Genomic DNA, 20,860 nt, shown 5'->3' with positions numbered 1-20,860 from the left:
TAAATTTGATATTTTAAATTCAAATGTTCTCTTTAAATTAAAAAAAATAATTATTTTTTTCAATAGAAATTGACCCCATGACCACCGCACTCTCAATAAAATTCGTTAACCAGTTGAGTAAATTCTTTCAGTATGATAAACTTTCATTTAAAATATATAATATATAATGTGCTTTATTAAATTACATTAATATAAAATATTTATCAATTAATTCATACATAGAAAAAGAAATTATAATTTAAATAATTAATATCATTAATAATTTATTTTATTAGTTAAATTAAATTATTAATTTACTTTAATTTTTATTTTTTTTTAATTATAAAATACATAAAAATTAATTATTTTATATAAATATAATAATATTTATTTTCATTTGTTATTATAAAATTATAATTTAAAGTAAATATTTTATTTCAAATTTAATATTATTTTCTAAAATATTTAAATCTTAAAATTTTAAGCATAATTTTTTCTAGTTATCTGTAGAACATATAAAAGCATTAATTATAATAAAAATATAATTACTAATTTTATTATTATTTATTTAATAATACACTCATTAAATTTCAATTTATTTTTAATAGTTAAATTTTAAAGCTCTAACCTTTATTTTTATCGATTTTAAAATCAGTTAGAATTTAAAAATCATAATCTATAAGTTTAATAATTATAAGCACTAAAATAAAAAAACTGATGACTTTAAATTAATTTTTTAAAATTCATAAATTGAATTTATAAACTCACAAAATATTATAAATAAATAAAGTAACATATTTTTAAAATTTATAAACTATAATGTAATTAAATTTGAAAAATTTTAAATTCTACTCCATTAATTCCCAATTTCGATTTAAAAAAAAATTCTAAAAACTTTAAAAAATTATTAAAATTTTTATTTTTTTCACTTTAAGCATTCAACAAAATTATCAATAAAAAATTAATTGCTAAACAAATTAAATTACTTTTTAAAACTTGAAAAAAAATAGTAATCTTAAAAATTATTTATATTATAACATCACAATTAAATAATACAAACAAGTTATTTTATTTGAATATATTTTTTCATATAACTTTTTAAATAAATAAAACTTAGAAAAAAAAGCTTAACAACCATTAAATTTGACATATACAGTTAATTTCACATATTTATTATATATCTTATAATTAATTTGCATTTAAATATCTCAACAGACTACGTTACAAATGACAGACCCACAAACTACAAACCAAACCCAAAATCAAAGGAAGCACCAAATTCAGGGGTAGCACCCCAAGTGAGGGTTGGAAAAAGCTTTTGTTTCTTATTCAATCCACTAGCACCGCCGCCACAAAAAATTTGCACAGCTGAAGCTCAGATCCACAACAACCAAAAAAAAAAAAAAAAAGAACTCAATGGTATGTCTTGGGGAAAGGAACCAATTTGGACATCTTTCGGAATTGGGAATAAATGGAGGAGGATGGCGCGTGGTGTGACTATGTCTAGGAAAAGAGCGTGAGGTCAAATCTTTTATGAATTGACTTAAAATGAATCGGATTCTCTTTACAAGACGGAATCACGATCAAACGCGTACCGGCCGAGATTCGCTGCTGTCAATTTTTTTTGGGTGAAAAAAAAAAACACGTCTACCTTCTGTCGATTATTTTTATATGCCATGGATGGAATTGGAGCTTGAATTTCTCTATCCGTTGCCTTATCCCTGTCTCTGCATGCATTGGTCTGTTATTTTTTTGATTTTTTAGCGTCCAATCTTACTTTTCATAGTCTCTTCTATTTCTGCCGCCCCCAATAATTTAGGGTTCCGCAAAATCTATCTGCCTATCAATTCTCCTCGATTTTTGCAAAAGCCCTTCAATCTATACGATCCATGAAGCAGCAAACAAAGAGGAAAAAGAAGAAGCACCGTCCCTCACGCGCCTCCAATCCGTCCAGCAACCACGCACCTCATGACGGAGAGCAAAATCCACAGCAGCAGCACACTAATATGGTTTTGTCGTTGATGGAGGCGTTTGATTCCATCTCGTTCGAAGAAGCCTCCTCCGCTTGCAGAGAAGGCGACGGTGATGTAAACAAAGCGGCCGGGATCTTAGCTAATTTGACAGATAATTTAGAGGATCCATCTACGAGTTCGGTTTCGAGTTTGGACTTGGGTTCGGGTTTAAACTCGAGTACTGCGGGTTCTAGTTTGGGCTCGTCGGATGGCTATATGGAGGTGAATATGAGTGTGGTGAACAGGAAGGGCTTTCGAGGAAATCATAAGCAGAAGAGAGTCGTCGCCGTTACGGGGACGGTTTCAACGGTTCTGGGAAAGGAGTATATCAACGCAAGCCCTAGGAGAGATTCAACGAAAACAAAGGAGTTTGTTAATGGTGTAGTGGTGAAGGAAGAGGCTGAGCAGTTCTTGTGTTCTATGCTTAGTGACGATTGCGAGCTAAGCATGGCTGTTGTTAGAGATGTCCTCTGTGAGTATTCATTTATCTATTTTTTGGTTTTCGCCCTTTTCAGCCTTAATGTTTTACTTAAATCTATTGGAAAGATGATTTTATCGGTCGAGGTTCTGAATTGTGAAAAGTATAAATAATTGCTGGCATATATATGTACATGCATATATTGATGGAGGTCAAATTTTTGGAGGGAGCAGGAGAGAAGAAGGGGACGGGGTTGAATTGAATTTTCACTGATTCAGCATGAGTTGACGTGAAAGGTTTATCTTATTTACTATTGTTAATTACTTTCCCTATGCTGGGACTAGATGTAGTTGATACATTTTGAATGTTGTAGAAGGGAGAAGTCAAACAAAGCGAACTTGTAACTGGTTAACACGGTGATCTGGTTGTTGAAATTTACAAGGTCAAATAAACTTGAAGTTTGATTCTTGTCTAATTCAATGGAGTTGTTTACTTGCGGTTTATTATTTGTTCGTTTACACCAAGTCCACCTTAAAAATGATAGCATATGACATTTTATTGGTAATATTGCATGGCTAACATTTTAATCAATGCTTATAGTTGAAGTGGATGTGTTGCAATTATATGATGTTTGATCATAAAATTTTTCTTTGCAGGTCAGTGTGGGTATGACGTTGAAAAGGTACTGAGAAAATTGTGAGTTGGACCGTGTCCAAAATCTTTTAGATTTTGAGTTTTTTTTTTTAATTTTATTTTTCATGTGTTCTCATTACTACTTCCATTGCCTGCAGTGATTGGCATATGTGTCTATTCTTTATTTCTTTAACATCTGTTCATGACAGAGCAATGTACTGAGGCTTTACAATCTGCGTGGGAGTAGTTTACGAAGAGAAAGAATATTATAATCAAGTGAATTGTTTTTTAAGCGCAAGTAGTTGGAGGGATAGCTCTAGCTGCTGCAATTCGATAGTATGGTTTTGTGCATCTTTTTCTAAAGTCATAATATGTATTAAATTACTTTTTTATTTCCAGGCTTTAGATGTGTTGCTTGATTTATCTGCTTCCTCCTACGAGCAGTCAAGGAATAGTAGATATTTCAATAATCCCATGAACTATAAAGAAGATAATGCATGTGCTGCTGAGCGTAATGATAATGTAAGTAATGTCTTATGCATTACTTGAACCTCTCTGATTTGTTTTATTTTTATAGAAAGTTTTTGTTGATTTCCATGTTTAAAATTTATTAGTCTATCTAGTTTTTTTTGTCTTGCTGTTGTGACAAAAGACACTTGGGCTGTGAGATATCTTTTCAGAGTTTTTTTTCAAATCATGCTGAAAAACAAAAAAAAAAAATGAAAATCATGCATGATCGAAATTTATTTTCGAATTCATGGTGGGTGGCATGTATGATTTAAAAAAAAGCTCATCTTTTCATGAGCATTGTTGTGGTAAGAGTGTTCATGTTTAAGTTCACTACCAGAGTACTATTATAAAGTAAGGAGATAATCTTTATTTCTGTGTTTCAGAATATACATGTAATCCTCTTTGAAGTAGTGGTTTTTCAAGTTGTGAGGTGAAATCATCGTTCATTCCTGGATCTTATTGATGTTTGTGTACTGATTATATTTTTTTTTCTTGTAATAATGGCAACATACCTGCTACCTGTTCTCTGTTCTCTTCACTATTTCGTCTTTATGTGACTTGCCTGTTGCTTTTTTCAAATAGTGAAATTGATCTGATTGAGTTTTTTCAGATTGTGTCAAGGATTTCTTTCCAGTAAATGAGTTGGTTGTGTGGTATTCAACTGCGGATGCTGTAGTAGTTTTATTTGTTTGATTGTTTATTTTTCCATTTTTTCTCTTTAATATATTTAATGTCAGCTCCAAATATATTGACATTATTTCTTTCTTATCAAGTAAATGTTTGGAAATGTATTCGGTGCTTTGTTTTTACATGGAAATTATTGAAATATTTTGATCAGGTTACAGATAAAGCATCTGATTGCACTTCTCGTTCAACTGAAAATGAGGGTAATGAAAGCATATGGAGCTATGATTGCAGGTATCTTACACTGATTGTTGTTGTTGTTGCCATTAATCATTATTGCTCAATGGGTTGTTTTTTATGCCCAATGTATGTTGGTTTGCCTGCATGCAATGCTTCCATCTTTTTGTGTATCTATGGGTATGAATCCTTGGCCTAGTTTCAAGAATAGATGTTTGAAGCATTGGGGAAACATTTCTTTTGGAGAAGATTAAAAAACTTGCTAAGGTATTATCAAACATGATTTTGTTCCTCCTACTCTTGTTGCTGCTTATATTTAAGCCAGAGTTACCTTCATTAAGTAACTAATAGATATCTTCGGCATGCCTCTTTTTACTTCAGAATATTTCAATGACACAACTACACCAAGGGCATGTAAACTGGACTGCAATTTTGACATCCCTACTGATTTTGTCGCAGTCAGATGCACTGTTAATTTTGCTGAAAAATCTACAGACTTTTGGGCTTAATGCAATGTTGAGTCTGCAGGAAGTTGGCATGTTGTCAACTTAGTTTGTGGGTTACATACTTCTTCAAATTAGATTGTGGGTTTCTTAGGGGCATGTTATTCAACTCATCCTTGTTGGGATTAAAGCATACTTCTGCAAATTATATTTGTGGGTTATTTACCTTCTTTTTTTTTTTTTGGTGAACAAGGAATATCATTTAAGTTAGGCCTGCTGAAAAGTGGGTGATCAGCTGTTAGTTTGTCTGTCTGTCTATGAATTGTTTCACTTCGATGTAATTTTTGTCGAATTTTCATAACATCCAACATCAAGAGTGGACCCACCTCAGAACGAAGAAACTTTGCTTTTTTCACTGTTGCAGGAATTATTCTGAAGCTCCATTAACCACCCCTAGAGGTAATGAGTCAGATCTCCCTCAAAAGGTGTTGGAATCTTTGTTTCACATCTCCAGAAGCTCTGAACATGAACCAGGCTCCATGAATTGGAGGAATGTAGTAAAGAAAATGCAGTTGTTGGGTTCTGGAGTTGATGTCTGTCCATCTAGTGATGCAGTTTCTCAACATGACACTTGTGGTACTCATCATTAGTTCTTTTTGTTACACTTCTGGAATCCGTTATTTCAATATGATCCTGTTACCACATTGAAATTTGATGTTATATGATGAATGCTTTTTGCAATAGATTCTGAACTCTGCTTGTCTTGCAATGCGTGGACATTATAGTTCTACTATAATATATCCTTCTACTGCTGACTTTCTTGGAATTGCAGCTAAGGGGGCTGAGTATCACCTGTTTCGACAATCTGCTAAGCAGCATTGGGATTCAATGAGATCTTACTACCAAAAAGTAAGTTTTGCTATTGTTTTGTTACTTTGATGCCTTTGATGGTGTTAAATACCAGTGTTATGAAAGAGGCGTGCAGGCGCCAGGGATGGTGCCAGGCGGGCGCTGTGCCTGAGGCGCACCAGGCGCAGTGCATGGGCAAGGGACGCCTGTGCTCTTCCAGGCGCCCTGTATAAAAGGGCTTCAGAGTTTGCCCTAGACTTTAAATTTTAGGACAATAACTTCAGCAGCAGCCGCAGGAGAGAGAAGGAAAAAGAGGGGAAAAAAAAAAAAGAAGAAGAAGAGGAAGAAAAAGGAAGAGAAAAAAGAGGATGAAGAGGAAGAAAAACCAGTCTTTAAGACTTCAACATACCTATATTTCATCTCTTCAGTTCATTCTCAACATTTAGTTCCTTTTTTTTTTAAGTTTATCGTTCTCCTCCTTTTCTTTATTTTTTCTCTTTTTCTTCATTCTCTTTCTCTTTACTCTTTCTCTCCCTATGGCTGTCATGTTGCTAGCATGCTGCTCTGACATTGCCAACCAGCCTGCTGCTATGCTGTTACTGTTGATTTTTTTTAACTTTATGTTAATTATCTGTTTGTATTATTAACATGTTAATTAATCAAAGTAAATTGTGATTGGTGAATATAGTTAGCAAACAATAATTTAGAGTTTATTGTGAATGTGGACTGTGATAATGTGATTTGTGAATTGTGATTGTGAAAATAGCAAATAAGTAAAGATTATGTTGCATTTGATGTTTGGTACTTGATTTCATTGCATTTAGCTTTATGTTGAATTTTAATAGATTTGTTTTTTGTGCATCCCGATGTTCGAGTGCTGGCCTGCGCCTTGTGCCTAGGTTCCAAATCCCCTTGGTGCACCTTGAGTCTTTCACAACTATGTTAAATACTACATCCAAAGTTTTTAATAGCTTGTTTGGATGGAGGCTCTTCGAAAGTCAAGGATGATTTTTTTAAAGTTTCATAATTGTAACCACCTTCGCTTGTTTAGCATATAGCTGGAGTTTTTCATGGTTTTATTTTATCTAATTCTCACTTTACTGTAAATACTGAAAATCTCAGCCCATGGAAGGTTTCATAATGTTTCCTTATAATCTACCATTGTCTATTCTTTTTCAAAATTTCTATGAACAATAGGCATAATTGTGTATTTCCATGCATATTGCCTTACTATATTTCTTTTGTTGCAAATGAACCTTTCCAATTAATTTCTTTTAAAATGATTTTGTTTTAAGTTGAACAGAATTGGATGCTTTCATTCTAAACAAGAAAATTGCTAGCAAAGAAATCAGTTAAATTGAATTGGTGTAAAGTTCTTGATTCCAAACAGGAGGGTTAAAAGGAACTTGCATTACCTTCTGTTTTGCCAAATATAGTGTAAGATTACAATTTATTGGTTATAACATGTCTGACAAGTTCTTCTGCAGGCTGCAGTAGCATATTCGAAGGGAGAACGGGAATATGCAGCCTATCTTTCAGACCAGGTAAGCCTGCTTCTAACTTACATTTTTGTTTATGTCATTATATGTTTTGGCATTTAAGTCTACTTCATCGCCTTGTTGATTTAATCTACTTGATCTAACCTTTTTCCTGCAAATATTGTAATTCTTGGACTGCATAGCTTCCCACTATTATTGTAATGCTTAAAGATGTATTATTTTACACTTTAGATTCTGCCATGGATATATTTTAAAACTGCTGGAAGGGGAAGCCAGAATGTTTTGTGCTTTTGACCTCTTTCAGTGATGTCCTTTAAGGTATCCAATTGTACCCGTTAAACTTATGTTTTATAGATTGCTTTGTGAGGATGTCACATTAGTGTTATTTCATTTTTTTATGACAGATCTAAATGCCTTTTGGTTGTGATTCCAGTTACTTCACCCTTGTAGTTCTTCTGGACCATATCGAACGAACCCCGCCCCCCCCATCCTTCCCTTTTTTTTTTCCTTCTTTTCTCTTTATAGTTTTATGAGATTTATGTTATGTTTATATTTGCTTTAAGCTGGTGAACTTTCATGAGACATTGTCTTGGTGTCTTGCAATTGGACAGGGCAAATTACAAACTAAATTGGCTCAAGCAGCAGACGAAAGAGCAAGCCAGGATATTTTTAAAGCTAGGTCAGTGCACAGAACAATGCCCCAAAGGATGCAGATAATTTTGTTTATTTGACTCTACAATCTACATTTACTATCTAAGCATGGGCTAAAATATCGTTAGTTCTCTGCAGAAACAAGGGCATAGAAAATATAATAACGATTGATTTGCATGGGCAGCATGTCAAACAAGCAATGAAGCTATTGAAACTTCACCTTCTCTTTGGAACATATGTTCGTTGTGAGTGTCTTTTCCACCAAACATTCCCCTGGCTTCACAAGTGTCTATCATGTCAGCTTTTCTGACTTTTGTAGTCCTATTTAACTATTTGTGTATGCTTCAGCAATTCAAAATCTCAGAGTAATCACAGGATGTGGAAGTCATGGTGTGGGAAAGTCAAAACTCAAACAAGCAGTACGGTTCTTGTCTTAGCACTACCATCTTCTTTCTCTCTTTCTCTCCCTCTCCCTCTCTCCCTTCCCCATGTGTGTCTGATTCTGGACAATTTTGATAAGAATGTTTAAGGCTTTACTTTTTGTTTCTTTTTAATTGTGTGCTTAAGCGTCAAATCCGTTGGTACATATTTGGGCATCAAAACAGAAAACACCGAGAAGTGACGGTGAATCAAATGATTCAATTTCTAATAGAAGTGGTTAGGGATGTTCATAGTGCATCCTAATATCTTGCAAAGTTCAGGTTTCATATCTTGTATCTGGACAATTTGGAATATTGAAATGTGGCTATTCCAACAAAAGCTAAGCGACCAAAAACTATTAATTAACTTGTCAGCCATTTTGATTATTATATTTTGCTATTTACTATTTTCAGATCATAAAACTTCTGGAAAGGGAGGGGATTAGATGGAGCGAAGAGAACCGAGGAACAGTGCTTATTAAGCTTGATGGATTGAAAGAATATAGCTTTCTGGATTCAGATAGTGATACTGAACCACTGTAGGATAACTACTTCAATCCCAACTCACAAGATGTTCCTTGATATATATTTATTTAGATTTTTTTTTTTGGAAAAACAGTCAGTAGGGTGGCGTGGGTCATCTACTGCTGATGACAGGGTTTCAGATGTTCATATTTATGTAAAGCTCCTTCATATCTGTAGTTGGGTGAAGGGTTAAGCTAGACATAAGTGCCCCTAGAATGATGTGGTTGACCATGTAGCAACCTGTATCCTGTTCATTTATTAGAACTGACATGACATATGGTCAAGATGTACATCTGCATGTTGTAGACTTACCATCTTACTTTGTTTATCAATGGAAAAGAAGTTTGAATGAATTACTTGGTGTTGATTCTCTGATTGGATTGTAACTTGTACGCTAGTGGAAGTGATAATTACTAGTGGATTGCTTGGTGCTTTTTGTCGGGCATCCAGGATCCTTTGCGACTTCAGAACAGCCGAAGTTTGATCTTCCAACAGCAATGAGAATGTCAAATTAGCAAACGGTTGGAAGTAATTTTAACAAAAGTGAAAGGGGGTGATTTTCTTGCTTCATTTTTAGCTCACCAACTCTGGTTGCCGGCTCAATATACCTGAAAAAATAGTAAGGAGCACAACTTAATTCGTTGACATGCAGGGGTCTTGAACGCATTCGTTTTGTTAGAGATTGGCCTTCCAAATCAACGCGGTACGTGGATAGCTCCCAAAATTGTGGGAGATATTTGTTGGAACAGAGCGTTTTTTCCTCAAATTTACCCTTATATTGTATATTCTTTAATGTTCAGTCATATTTTTTAAGCTTCTAGCTAAATTAACACACCTGATTCATTTTTTTTATTAATTAACAACGGATAAAGCTGAAGGCTAATGAAGAATTGAAGATCAGTGTATCAATGTATTTATTTTACTGAATATTGTACATATTAATATTAATCTTTATGAAATCCAAAGAAAAAGAAGAAATTTCATTGTAACTTGGAGGTCTAGACATTTTTTGGCCGTATACATTCTCTTTCTTCCTTTATTTTTTTTTTTAATAATTGTTTTGTTTTTTACTATTTCTTTTTCTTTTGCAAATAGTTTCGATTTTTTTTTTTTTTTACTCAACTGTATAACTTGCCCCCGCAAATGAAATCTCTTTTTGCAGAAAAGAATAAAAAAAAAAATTTATCGGAAATATCTAACAGCATTGCGGAGTGCGGACCCCTCCCCGCCCGCCAGCGGAGGCAACCCTCTTTTTCTTTTAATGTTTTGTATTTTTCAAACAGAGGGTTCAACTTCATCCGCCAGCTACAGAAGGCTCACTATTTTGACAGACCAATCAAAGGACTCCAAATAACTAGCCACTAATTTGTAGGATAAACCCCAGAGACCGGCATGGGAGACTCTGTTTGCCAGTGACCCGCTACCTTTCTCTCTCTTAAGGCAAGATATAAAATACCCAAAGCTAATAACTACCCATTGCGGCCATTTCTGGTGGACCTGAAAGAAGATAAAGACAGAGTCGCTGTGAGAGAGAGCAAAAGACTTTATTATGTATGACAACGCTTGAGTCATCCTCACTGGTGGAGGTGGAGTCTACCATGGATGTCACCATCATTTCGCCTAAACCAGAACCGATACTCCCCAAAACCAACAAGAAGAAGCGGCTCACCATAGAATCCAACATCGGTGGTGGTGATGGTGATGGTGATGACGACACTGAGAAGGACTGTGATGTGGAAGTTTGGGATACGCTTAGCAAGAGTTTCAGGCAGGTGCAAGCCGTTCTCGATCAGAACCGCAACCTGATTCAACGTGTAAACGAGAACCACCAGTCGATGATACCAGATAATCTCGCAAAAAACGTTCCCTTGATTCGCGAGATTAACGAGAATATCTCCGAGATCATCTCTATTTACTCCGATTTATCTGTCAATTTCTCCAACGCTGTGCGGGAACGGCGTCGCATTAAGAAAGGAAGCAGTGGGGAGAGATCCGATTCCTGAAACTCGATCGATGAATTTAAAGTAGTCTCAACCACCACTATTTATCTTACCATTCGATTTCTAAGCATTTTGTATGAGGTCGTGTCAGGGTCTTACTGGAGTCTCTAATGTCCGGTGCAGTGAGTCAGTGAGTCTTTGTTTGCTGTGTGGTGTGGTTTCTTTATATATGCTAGCGTGTTGCGGTTACGGCGGTGGTGGCGGTGGACGCGATAACAATAATGGTTTGCTTATGTGGTGTTGGTTGTTATGTTTGTTTGTGTTTTTTTAAGGATTGTTTCATGCTGCGGGACTGCTTTTATCTCCATTACCTCTTTCCCCGTGGACGTAATAAGGTATTTATGTTCTATTTTACTTTTCATTTTGTTCTACTCTCTTGTTTTGCTATTTCACCTTCATATTTTTCTTTTATTATTTGCTTCCAAAATGTTCCAAACAAATGTGTAGACTTTTCTTTATTGTGTTTTGTTAGTTAAGGGTTGTTGGTAAAAGGGGAGGGGGAAACAGAGACTAGTATATACGGTGAACAGTAGATTGCATTCCTTCTTATAAGCATCTAAACCCGAAGCCTTGATCTAGTAGGTACTAGGTAGAAAAATGCCTATATCCTAAGCCAACTATAGGAGGGTCTTTCAATTGTGGGACTGCTGACTACTGCCAATAGAAATAGCAATTTCACCCTCTCAAGTCAGATTTATCCACTTTGCCCTGATCTACTGAGGACTTCCGGCCCCCACCATTGTTTGAAAATATGCAGTTTTTCAAAACATATAAGATAGAGTAATATAAATCATTTAAATTGAAAAAAGGATATGTTTGAATGGGGATGTCTGCCCTGCTTCACTTCATTGCCATTTTTATGCTCCAATAGGTGATGCATATTGAAATAATAAATGACTCTTAGCAGTCGGACACACCTATGGTGATCATTTGAGCATTAAGGAGGCCTTCTATCGTAAGCTTTTTGGGCAGATTGTCTTGAAAAAATCCAGAAGACGTTCTTTAAGAAAAAGCAGAAAAGCAAGGTGAGAAGGAGTAAGAGCAGAAAAGATGAAGAATCTACCCTTCCGACGACTAGAATCGCCTCAGGCGCGCGTTTAATAACTATGCTTGTTCTATGTCCAACAAATTGACAAAGGCCAATGGATGGCTCCGCCAGTGCTCTCAAATCCTTTCTTTGCCAATTCTTAAAGTGGGTACATGTATTTCTTGGTAAAAGTTAGGGAATTTAATTTAGCAGAATTGGGTGTTGGTGCTGCGCAGAGTTGGAAGAGCAGGGAGGGGAAGTTGATTGCTGGTTGCTGCTTCATAGTAGCACCTGCATGGATTAATGAAGATTGTGTAGTTTGCTTATAATGTGTAAAAAGTGGTCATCTAGCATGAAATGCTGCTTCATCTATGAGCTCCTTGAACTCGCTACTGGCTTTGAAAATTGGATCATATTAAGTGGTTCTGTCAACTGTTCAAGACATATGAATGGTGAGGATTAGACAGGTAAGACAGCTTCAATTCATCCCTCGAAGATAATTCTGCAGTTCCTTGTAGGTACATTCTAGAGTCTGCTAATCTTGCTTGAGGGGCCCTCCAAAATGATATCTTCCAATGGGGATCACAAATAAAATAATCTCATTATATTTCACCATCTCTGGTGTCTGGATATTTTGCTGTCTTTGATGCCATTTGATTACCTGTGTTGTAGATTCTTATTCCAATCTTATGAAATGAACAGTTTAGAACACGAAAGAAGAAAAGAAGAAGGCGTGAGTTTTGACATCTAATTGCTTATTAATTATTTTGTGCCATGCTAAAATAGCAAGTCTTTGTATCTACTCAGAGCAGAGACGACATTTTCTGCATACGCCAATTGCATTACAAAAATTGGAACTATACAAAAATCTTCACTTTTCAATTCAGGTAAAAAAAAAAAAAGAAAGAAAGAAAAAGAGCCCCTATGGGCATTGATAGAACAGCTAAGTACAGTATACGCAAATTCCCCAAACAAAAACAACTGAACATATGAGAGAATGCACAAAATGCCAAGCGCAAAAATTGCATAACTAATCTGCCTTCTGAGCTCTTAGCTATAGTTCATTTGCCCTTGCTCTTCAATAAACAAGTGCAAATAAAAATTCTACATATACAAGCTAGTGCTGGAATTAATTTTAGATTCATCGTTAAATTCAACAAATTATGTGCTGTTGAAATTTAGGAATTACTCACCGTTTAACCCATTCATATCATACAGGCATGTTGTTGCATTACCTGCAAATAACCTATTACTTTCTTCCAAGATAAAACAAGAGGTTTCTACCATGTAGTACCTTCTTTGCCATTTAATAAAGACCCACTTTAAATCAAAAGCTCATGGTACATCAGATTAAGAAGTGTTACAGACAGGTAAAAAGGAAATTTAAAGAGTTGCATTTGTCAAGTCAAAAGAGCAAATCATTGTGAGAGTTCGCCACTGTCTGCAATCACAACCTTGCTCTTAGGTGTGCCACTCTGTCTGCCTTCAGCTTCAATCTTATAAACCACATCCATTCCAGAGAGCACCTTTCCAAATACAACATGTCTGCCATCCAACCTGCATATAATTGGGAGGACATTGAAACTAAATAAGTTGTTCGCAAGACCTTCCCATATTCAATCTTAAAAAGTACGAGCTTGCAATTACCAGTTAGTTGTGACAGTTGTGATGAAGAACTGAGATCCATTTGTGTCAGGTCCCGCATTTGCCATCGATAAAAGCCCTGGTCACACAAGTTAAAAGTCCTTTCATACCTCTCTTTTCTTATCTCATGCTTGGAGGAGACTTAGTCCCTTAGAAATAATAAAAATATTAATCATACCAGGTCCGGTATGCTTCAGCTTGAAATTCTCATCAGCAAACTTCTCTCCATAAATTGATTCTCCACCTCTTCCATCGCCGAGTGTAAAATCACCTCCTTGGATCATGAAGCTGGGAATAATCCTGTGAAATACACTTCCCTTATAATGAAGTGGTTTTCCACTCTTCCCAGTGCCTTTTTCCCCTGCAATGAAGAAACATGTAATGATATAAAACCGGTTTCTCTAAAGTAACCAACCACATTCCATGTATCACTCCATGAGGAAAATAATCACATCCCACACATATTTTCTTCGGTTTCTTCAAACAAAGTGTCCAAGATATAAATTCCTTTTTCTTTTTTAACAGAAGAAACATATATAAATTCACTTCAGCTGTTTTTGTGTTTTCATATTTTCTGTTTGAGAACATTACAACGAAATGAATTAGCTGTCCAAATGTTTTTCAAGATAATGTAGTCATATCATAATTACTATAAGTCTATAATGAGACTGCACATATAATCAATCTGATGCAGACAAGAACCGATTATTCATGCTTCCGTAAAATAAGTTTAGTCTCACCGCATACCTGTGCACAATGCTCGGAAATTTTCTGCAAATAAAATGCATAAGTTCATTAATATCACTCTAATCAAGCATTGAAAAAAGCAATACAAGTCATCCGTCATCTAAACTATTATACCTGCAGTTTTAGGAACAGCCTTCCCAAACAGACCCATGACAACACGGCCTGAATGATGATGGACAAATTTTAGCACCGATATTTTAGACACAATAATTTGAAAACTCAGAAAAAGAAAGGCAATAATTTACTCCTATAACAAAGAACTAAACACATGAACATATAATTTTAATTAAAATACGAAATAAATATAGGAAATTGCAAATCTCTTTATACTTATCATATGAAATGCAAAAAATCATCTTTAACCAAGGTTCTTCTCTGCTTCTGAAAAGCGTAAACATTGCATACCAACAAGAACAAAGAACAAAATCCCCCACATTGATGGGTCAAAGTGGTTAGGAAATATTAATTTAGACGAGCGAAACATACCGGCAGGTTTTCCAGCAATCTCAACATCAAAGTACACTTTATGGGTTATCTCTTTCAATTCTTCCTTGGAATCCTTCGCCTACGAAAGCAACTCAAGCCGATTATATGCTAATCAATTATTACCACTAATATGCAATAAAAAGGATAACGAAGTAAATCTATATTATCTAGTTTGAAGAATGCAAAATAATGATAATAAATCTCGAAGTCTCTCTGGAAGATACAGAGTTTAATTGGAAGCTGATCGATCCAGACACTGAAACAAGATTCAGTAAATTCAACAATAGAATTTAGAGGGTTGATTTACCTGAATAAGAGTTAGGATTCCAAACAGGACAAAGATCCATAGCAGCGACCACGATCTCGCCATCTTCGTTCGCTGTCGTCTCAAAACTCCAAGTTACTGCGAGTAAGAACTGAGTACTAGGAAGTTAGGAACTAATAAAAAAAGCCAGAGGAACGCGTCCGATCCAGGTGGTGGACCCGCTCAATATGAAAGAAAACACTGGGCCGCGGGGATTGCTTGGGCCGACCCAGAACAACTTGGGCCACCGGACCTCCTTCGTTTTTGTACCCAAGAGAGACTCTGCATACATATTATTATTAAACTCTAATTAATTAGTATTCATGACGAAATAAGAAAAATTCAAACTGAAACGTCAGGACAGTATTGTTCAGTTGAAACTGATCAATCAAGCGCAAAACTACTTTAATTGCGAAGAGTAGAAAAAAATTAGAATTCTTTAATCGTTAACCAAATGTCGTTGAGAGCAGGTCAGAGAGTTACTCAACTACCAGTCCGGAGGAAGAGCAGACACAGACTGCTAGTTGAGTGTGCAAGTGCTCCATTTGAATCAATGCCCCTTTCTTATCGCTTTCTTTTTCCTTATCACGCAAATTCCACAGGCGTAATTGTTTCCTACCAGTAATTTGTTACTATGGAAGTAGCAGATAATGATGATCAACATGCGCCTCTTCTTCTTCCTCCTCCTACTTCTGTTTCCACTTCTCAAGTCGACGAAGAACACAGCCATCAATCTTCTTCTCCTTCTTCTTCTGCTCTATCTTATAGAGTAAATATTTCCATATCGAATGTTGCTCCTACCGAGATTACAGACGATGTTTGGTCATGCCTTGTTGTTCTCCTCACTTTCTGGTTCTTCGGTATGCATTTCTTCTGTTTCCGCTCTCTTCTTCTCCTTCTTTTTGTTTTTTGCTATGATTTGATTGAATTTTAAATATCTTTTTATGAGCTTAACATATTATTTGGTTTGAAAAAAAAATTGTAGTGATACTTTATTTAAATAGTTTATGAGATTTACTATGATAATAAAAATATAAATAAATAAATCATCGTTATTATTATTATTACCGTTGATTTTCAATTAAGGATCTCATTTATTTGCTCACTTGCAGCATCCATGATTATGATTCTTGGATTCTACGGGTCTGTGAACTTGCTATTGGGCCCCAATTCATCACGCCTTGTCAAAACCAACACTTTATTTGTTCAGTCTATTAAGGTTTTCTTTCCTTTCCCTGCTTTGAGTTACTGGGCTGCGGCCGGAGCTCCTGTAAAGCAGTCTCATTTTGGTTTCTGAAACAGGTGCAGCAGCTGGATAAGCCAAAACCTGGGCCAATGCTATATGAATTTCACAAAAGTCCACCCTTGGATGTTGAAATTACTTGGACTGAAACACACAACTCAATTGTGCCTATTGATTTTCAGAAGGCAAATATTTCTGTTTTTTTAATCCCTCTTTCCGCGATTTGCCCTTCAATGCCATGTGAATTCATGGACCCAACTGCATTTCTGACTTACAGAGTCGTATAACATCTGTTTGATTTGATGTTTCACTTGCATTTACTTTATTAATTATCTGCAGGAATGGGTATACTTCCTAAATGAAGGGTCTATGGTTGATATCTTTTACACTATAAAATCCCCAAGTTCCTCACCTTTGTCCCTTGTAATTGCTCAAGGTGATACCTTCTTCTCCTGCTTCTGTGAGGTGGACCACCCCCACTCCCCTCCTTTCTTTCTATGCTTCAATCTTGATAGTGGTTCCTGTGGTTTTCCTGTTGAATTCCTCTGTATTATGTAGTTACATGCTTATTTTTTAGTCCATTAAAACTCTTCAGATAAGATTGGATGACATGGAAAGATATTATGGAACAGCTTAATGTTTGCTTCAGTTCATTTAAGTCCCCTAATCTTTTACAAATATTTTTAGTATTGTGTATGTATGGGAAGGAAGTGCTTGCCGGATAGCAGCTAGTTACTATTTATTGCAATTCCTTAAAACAACTTTGCATCCGTAATTGTGCATTTCATTATTATCTGTATTACTGTCCACATTATTCTTCTAGAAAAATGTCTCAGTTTTGTCGTTGCAATCGTTTAATGTTCGGCAGTTTGAATATATGTTTCTATCATTCTTTTGCCATTATCAATTTATGTTGTATAATATCTTAGTCACGGGCTGATTTTGCTCATTTACAGTATGCACGCTGTGAAATTCAGTTCTATATGCCTGGATGAACGACTTGAACTAATAGTAATCAGAACACAGAATTAGTATCATTTTTGTTTCTTAGTATTTTTTTCTAAACGTGCAGGTAGGAAAAGCCTAGCGGAGTGGATAGATGACCCTTCATCTCCTAATTCAACTTTGTCTTGGAATATTATCTGTGGTAATATCCACATGTAAATGGAAGCATTATTTGTATACTGTTGAGGCCATGGATTAAGTTGTCTTACGTTTTTAATTCATAGGAACTGGCAAAATCCAACAAAATATTTTCAAGTCTTCAAATTATTACATTGCAGTGGGGAATCTGAACTCGAAAGATGTGGAGGTATTAATTCAACTATTGACTCCATTCATTGTTGATATAAAATCATTTTTCTACGTTTGATGAACTTCTAGTGACTTCACATGCATGCCACAAATAAATGTAGAGTTTACGCCTTCTTGATGAATGTAGGCCAGAAAACATGCTTTATTGTGTAAATTTGCTGTAGAATACTCGTGGAAATTTATCATGAATGGACCTGTGCTGCAGTAACAGAGCAACGCACTTTAAAATAGGATGAAAATGGAGAGCTGGCCAATTGAGTACTTAGTTATTGCTCTCTCTAAGTCTTTACATTTTTCTCATTCGACCAATTAATCGGAGTATTATGATCATTTAATTCCACATTCTGACCTCAGCAAATTCGTTTTGTTTCATTTTATTACAGTTAATTAAAAGTGACGCAAAATGTTTGGGCAAGATGCTAGGAAAGGGTTTTTGATCGTGCAACTAGAAAGAATTCAGCATATGGACAAAATATGTACATTTGGAATAGTTGATTTGTAAGTTGAATAGATCTGTATAATGGAATCTTTCATTTCATGCACTTAGTTTATCCCATGGGTCATGTCCATAAAAAGCTAATCATCCAAAATAGTAAGTTGCTTTGAGGATTATTGGCATCATGATTTATATGAAAATAGCAATATGGTTGGATCTGTCAGGCTTAAAGGAAGCCTGCTGAATAAGGCATCAGTATTGATCAGATTAGCGGCTTGCTTTACATCTGACTTCATATTTACTCTGAAGATTCTTGCTTTAAGTTGTGTTGTATTACACGGCATTTGTAAATCTGTCTGTAAATCCATTTACAGCTATTTCTTTATGGAAGCCATTTTTTTAAGTTCAAAGCATAAAGAAATAGCTGCATGTGGATTTTTGAATGTGCTTGTCCAGTTAGTTTACTAAGTCTTCACATGGACATTAAACATTACATGACTACGTCCAGTGATTTTGAGTTATACAGGTAGAGTTGAAATTTGTGATGAAGGCTTTCATTTACAACACAAGTCAGGCGTATTACAAGTGCTCCCTCAGTCATAATCTGTGCAGTTCGAAGTTATATCTCTTTGGGCCAAGCGTCGCTGTCTTAACATCTCCAGGTCCTAAAGAGGTAATTGGCTAAGATATAAATTACATCTAATTTCCATCTGAGGATGGTCAAGCATATGTATGGAACGCAAAGTTGTCAGATTTGATTCCTAAATAAGAACATGTTCTTTCAGGGATCATTGGACGATGACTGGCATGTCAAAGTATCTTATGGACCAAGATGGATCACGTACTTGATTGGATCAGGTCACTTTCATTTCCATTCATATCATTTTTGTGCATTTAAGAAACAAAATGCTCATATTTACATCTGCCGCATGTAGGCGTGATGACAATCCTCATCTTTTTAATCTTAAGATTCCTTAATATTTGCCAAGCTTCTAATAGAGGTGGAAATCAAGCCAGAGAGATAAGATCTGAACGAGCCCCGTTGCTCTCACAGAAAGATGACGACATCTCAAGTCACGGTTCATCTTATGATTCTATCTCACAGGATGAGCAGGATCTGGATGAGTTACTTGCAGTGAATTCATCACTCGAAGGGAAAACATTAGCACAAGGAGAAAATCTCTATCGTCTTTGTGCCAGTTGTTTTGATGCCCGAAGAGACTGCTTCTTTCTTCCATGTGGGCATTGTGTAACTTGTTTTAACTGTGGAACAAGGTATTTGCAGATTATTGTAATTTCTGTCGAGGAAGAAAGTAACCTGTACTTTGTACATACTCGTAATCTTGTTTTTATCATCAATATCATCATTTTATTGCATTTTCTTTAAATTAGGATCATATGAGACATCAAATTCTGTTTTACTCGACAGGATAGCAGAGGAGACAGGTACTTGTCCCATATGTCGCAGAACCATAAAGAAAGTGAGGAAGATATTTACAGTTTGAGAAGTTCATTTCAGCAATTATTATGTAGACCCCCTTGCTATACAACTCTTGATAGACCATTGTAAATTTATTATTATTTCTTCTTTTTCTTTTTTCCTTTGCATTTGTTTTTTTTGGTGGAAAATGATAATTTGATGTAGGATTGTGAAGATGTTTAGTTCCAAGAAGAAAAAGGAGAAAGAGGTAAGAACTCATGTATAATTTTTTCAAATTGACAAGCCTTCCAAGCAATTTAATGTTTGTCCTGATGGTAGATGGTGCAATGGAGGAGAAGGGAAATAAAAAAAGAAATAAATTTTGGGTAATTTTTATGATTACTTCTGTTTTCATAATATGTTAGAGCTATTATCATTATTAATAAGCTAAAAAAAACATTTATAATATTTTTCAATTTAGTCAAGTATTTTTCCCATTTAATTTATAAACTTTTATATATTGTTGCAATTTTAGCTAATAACTTAATTAATTTAAATGTTTGCTTTATTATCAATACTAGTTAATTCTCTTAAATTTTCAATTCTAACAATATTCTTTTACTAATTCAAATAAAATATATGTCAATTAATTTATATATATGTGTAAGCTTATTTCTAAATACTTATCATTTTCAAAATTATAAAGTAAAAAAAGAAAAGAAGTCTATGAAGAAAAAAACACTAGAAATCCGATCTAACCATCTGGTCCATCATGAATCCGATTATAAAAACTATAAGCGTCGCTCCTTTTTACTGGATAAATCGTTAGAACACCGTTCACCATGTAAATGATGGCAAAAAGACTTCTTCTACTAATAGTAATTCAAAGGACTATCAAACACATTGAAAAACTAGAAGAGACAATATTAACAATCAAATAAATTTAAAAATTCAGATTTAAAGGAAAAGAAAATCTATAAAAAAAAATGAGCGCATGTATCACCAAATCAATTACAGATTCTGACCATTAACTCCACATAGAAAAAAAGAAAAAAAAAAAAAAAAGCGTCATTATGGATAAGAACTAGAGCGTTGATCCCCTCACGAGTTAAAAAGGAAAATTCTAATAGAAAAAATTGCTAAGATACAGTTGCGGTGGCAGTTGTGGTGGTGTACCATGCAAGGAAAGATTTTCTCTCTAACCATCTTTTACCGGTTGAAGAAAAAGAAAAAAAAAATAAAGCAGAAAAACAATCTTCTTCTTCAAAATACAATATACTCATAAATAAAATAAAAATAAAAATGAAACCACTTCCATCCAAAAGGGGAAGAAACCCACGTTTAAGCAAAAACGGAAAAGGCACCCTACTCAAATGGGGCAGAGACAACTGCGACATCAACAAAGAAAGAGAAATAAAAATAAAAATAAAAATGAAAGCA

At 34.9% G+C, this 20,860-nt stretch overlaps 4 protein-coding genes and 1 long non-coding RNA gene across 8 annotated transcripts; 4 read left to right on the top strand and 1 right to left on the bottom strand.

The window, feature by feature from the left end:
* The first annotated feature begins 1,367 nt into the window (after window positions 1-1,367).
* LOC110614101 (SMR domain-containing protein At5g58720) lies at window positions 1,368-9,152 on the top strand. The gene is made up of 11 exons (XM_021755613.2): window positions 1,368-2,463; window positions 3,066-3,091; window positions 3,442-3,564; window positions 4,391-4,470; window positions 5,281-5,492; window positions 5,689-5,765; window positions 7,193-7,249; window positions 7,816-7,883; window positions 7,994-8,100; window positions 8,204-8,274; window positions 8,689-9,152. Exons 1-11 carry the CDS (start codon window positions 1,869-1,871, stop codon window positions 8,815-8,817), a joined length of 1,545 nt encoding a protein of 514 aa, XP_021611305.1. The 5' UTR covers window positions 1,368-1,868; the 3' UTR covers window positions 8,818-9,152.
* On the top strand, window positions 4,477-5,099 carry LOC122724397. The gene is made up of 2 exons (XR_006351758.1): window positions 4,477-4,680; window positions 4,795-5,099. It is a non-coding gene; the product is annotated as an uncharacterized LOC122724397 (long non-coding RNA).
* Window positions 9,153-10,103: 951 nt separating the features above from the next.
* LOC110614021 (protein ELF4-LIKE 1) lies at window positions 10,104-11,170 on the top strand. Of its 2 annotated transcripts, none has more exons than XM_021755502.2 (2): window positions 10,104-10,823; window positions 11,072-11,170. In XM_021755502.2, the coding sequence occupies exon 1, from the start codon at window positions 10,353-10,355 to the stop codon at window positions 10,800-10,802; it is 450 nt and encodes a 149-aa protein (XP_021611194.1). In that variant the 5' UTR covers window positions 10,104-10,352; the 3' UTR covers window positions 10,803-10,823; window positions 11,072-11,170. The 2 variants fall into 2 exon arrangements, with proteins under 2 accessions (XP_021611194.1, XP_043815180.1); XM_043959245.1 differs by having other exon boundaries at window positions 10,106-10,823; window positions 10,923-11,170.
* LOC110613766 (E3 ubiquitin-protein ligase APD2) lies at window positions 10,997-19,822 on the top strand. 3 transcript variants are annotated; one of them, XM_021755188.2, is made up of 10 exons: window positions 10,997-11,134; window positions 16,120-16,226; window positions 16,310-16,435; window positions 16,590-16,686; window positions 17,323-17,397; window positions 17,480-17,562; window positions 18,527-18,673; window positions 18,786-18,858; window positions 18,936-19,275; window positions 19,430-19,822. In XM_021755188.2, the coding sequence occupies exons 2-10, from the start codon at window positions 16,125-16,127 to the stop codon at window positions 19,503-19,505; spliced, it is 1,119 nt and encodes a 372-aa protein (XP_021610880.1). In that variant the 5' UTR covers window positions 10,997-11,134; window positions 16,120-16,124; the 3' UTR covers window positions 19,506-19,822. The 3 variants fall into 3 exon arrangements, with proteins under 3 accessions (XP_021610880.1, XP_021610966.1, XP_021610795.1); XM_021755103.2 differs by lacking the exon at window positions 10,997-11,134 and adding an exon at window positions 15,471-15,867; XM_021755274.2 differs by lacking the exons at window positions 10,997-11,134; window positions 19,430-19,822 and adding an exon at window positions 15,321-15,867 and having other exon boundaries at window positions 19,000-19,176.
* On the bottom strand, window positions 13,104-15,170 carry LOC110613933 (peptidyl-prolyl cis-trans isomerase CYP19-4). The gene is made up of 7 exons (XM_021755393.2): window positions 15,011-15,170; window positions 14,704-14,782; window positions 14,332-14,379; window positions 14,218-14,241; window positions 13,649-13,831; window positions 13,474-13,549; window positions 13,104-13,383 (listed from the first exon to the last, which is right to left on the bottom strand). The coding sequence occupies exons 1-7, from the start codon at window positions 15,071-15,073 to the stop codon at window positions 13,245-13,247; spliced, it is 612 nt and encodes a 203-aa protein (XP_021611085.1). The 5' UTR covers window positions 15,074-15,170; the 3' UTR covers window positions 13,104-13,244.
* Window positions 19,823-20,860: the final 1,038 nt, after the last annotated feature.

The sequence above is a fragment of the Manihot esculenta genome, chromosome 1, assembly GCF_001659605.2.
Source record: "Manihot esculenta cultivar AM560-2 chromosome 1, M.esculenta_v8, whole genome shotgun sequence".
NCBI classification, from domain to species: domain Eukaryota; kingdom Viridiplantae; phylum Streptophyta; class Magnoliopsida; order Malpighiales; family Euphorbiaceae; genus Manihot; species Manihot esculenta.
This window is presented reverse-complemented; position numbering and strand designations above follow the sequence as displayed.

Coding starts and splice junctions, on each gene's coding strand:
- LOC110614101 (XM_021755613.2), top strand. CDS start 1,869: ATGAAGCAGCAAACAAAGAGGAAAAAGAAGAAGCACCGTCCCTCACGC. Junction 3,092..3,441: donor GTGGGTATGACGTTGAAAAG/GTACTGAGAAAA, acceptor TTTTATTTCCAG/GCTTTAGATGTGTTGCTTGA. Junction 8,101..8,203: donor CTTTGGAACATATGTTCGTT/GTGAGTGTCTTT, acceptor TGTATGCTTCAG/CAATTCAAAATCTCAGAGTA.
- LOC110614021 (XM_021755502.2), top strand. CDS start 10,353: ATGACAACGCTTGAGTCATCCTCACTGGTGGAGGTGGAGTCTACCATG.
- LOC110613933 (XM_021755393.2), bottom strand. CDS start 15,073: ATGGCGAGATCGTGGTCGCTGCTATGGATCTTTGTCCTGTTTGGAATC. Junction 14,783..15,010: donor GAATCCTAACTCTTATTCAG/GTAAATCAACCC, acceptor TTGCTTTCGTAG/GCGAAGGATTCCAAGGAAGA. Junction 13,832..14,217: donor TTTCCGAGCATTGTGCACAG/GTATGCGGTGAG, acceptor TCTTCATTGCAG/GGGAAAAAGGCACTGGGAAG.
- LOC110613766 (XM_021755103.2), top strand. CDS start 15,642: ATGGAAGTAGCAGATAATGATGATCAACATGCGCCTCTTCTTCTTCCT. Junction 16,436..16,589: donor TGCCTATTGATTTTCAGAAG/GCAAATATTTCT, acceptor AATTATCTGCAG/GAATGGGTATACTTCCTAAA. Junction 16,687..17,322: donor GTCCCTTGTAATTGCTCAAG/GTGATACCTTCT, acceptor CTAAACGTGCAG/GTAGGAAAAGCCTAGCGGAG.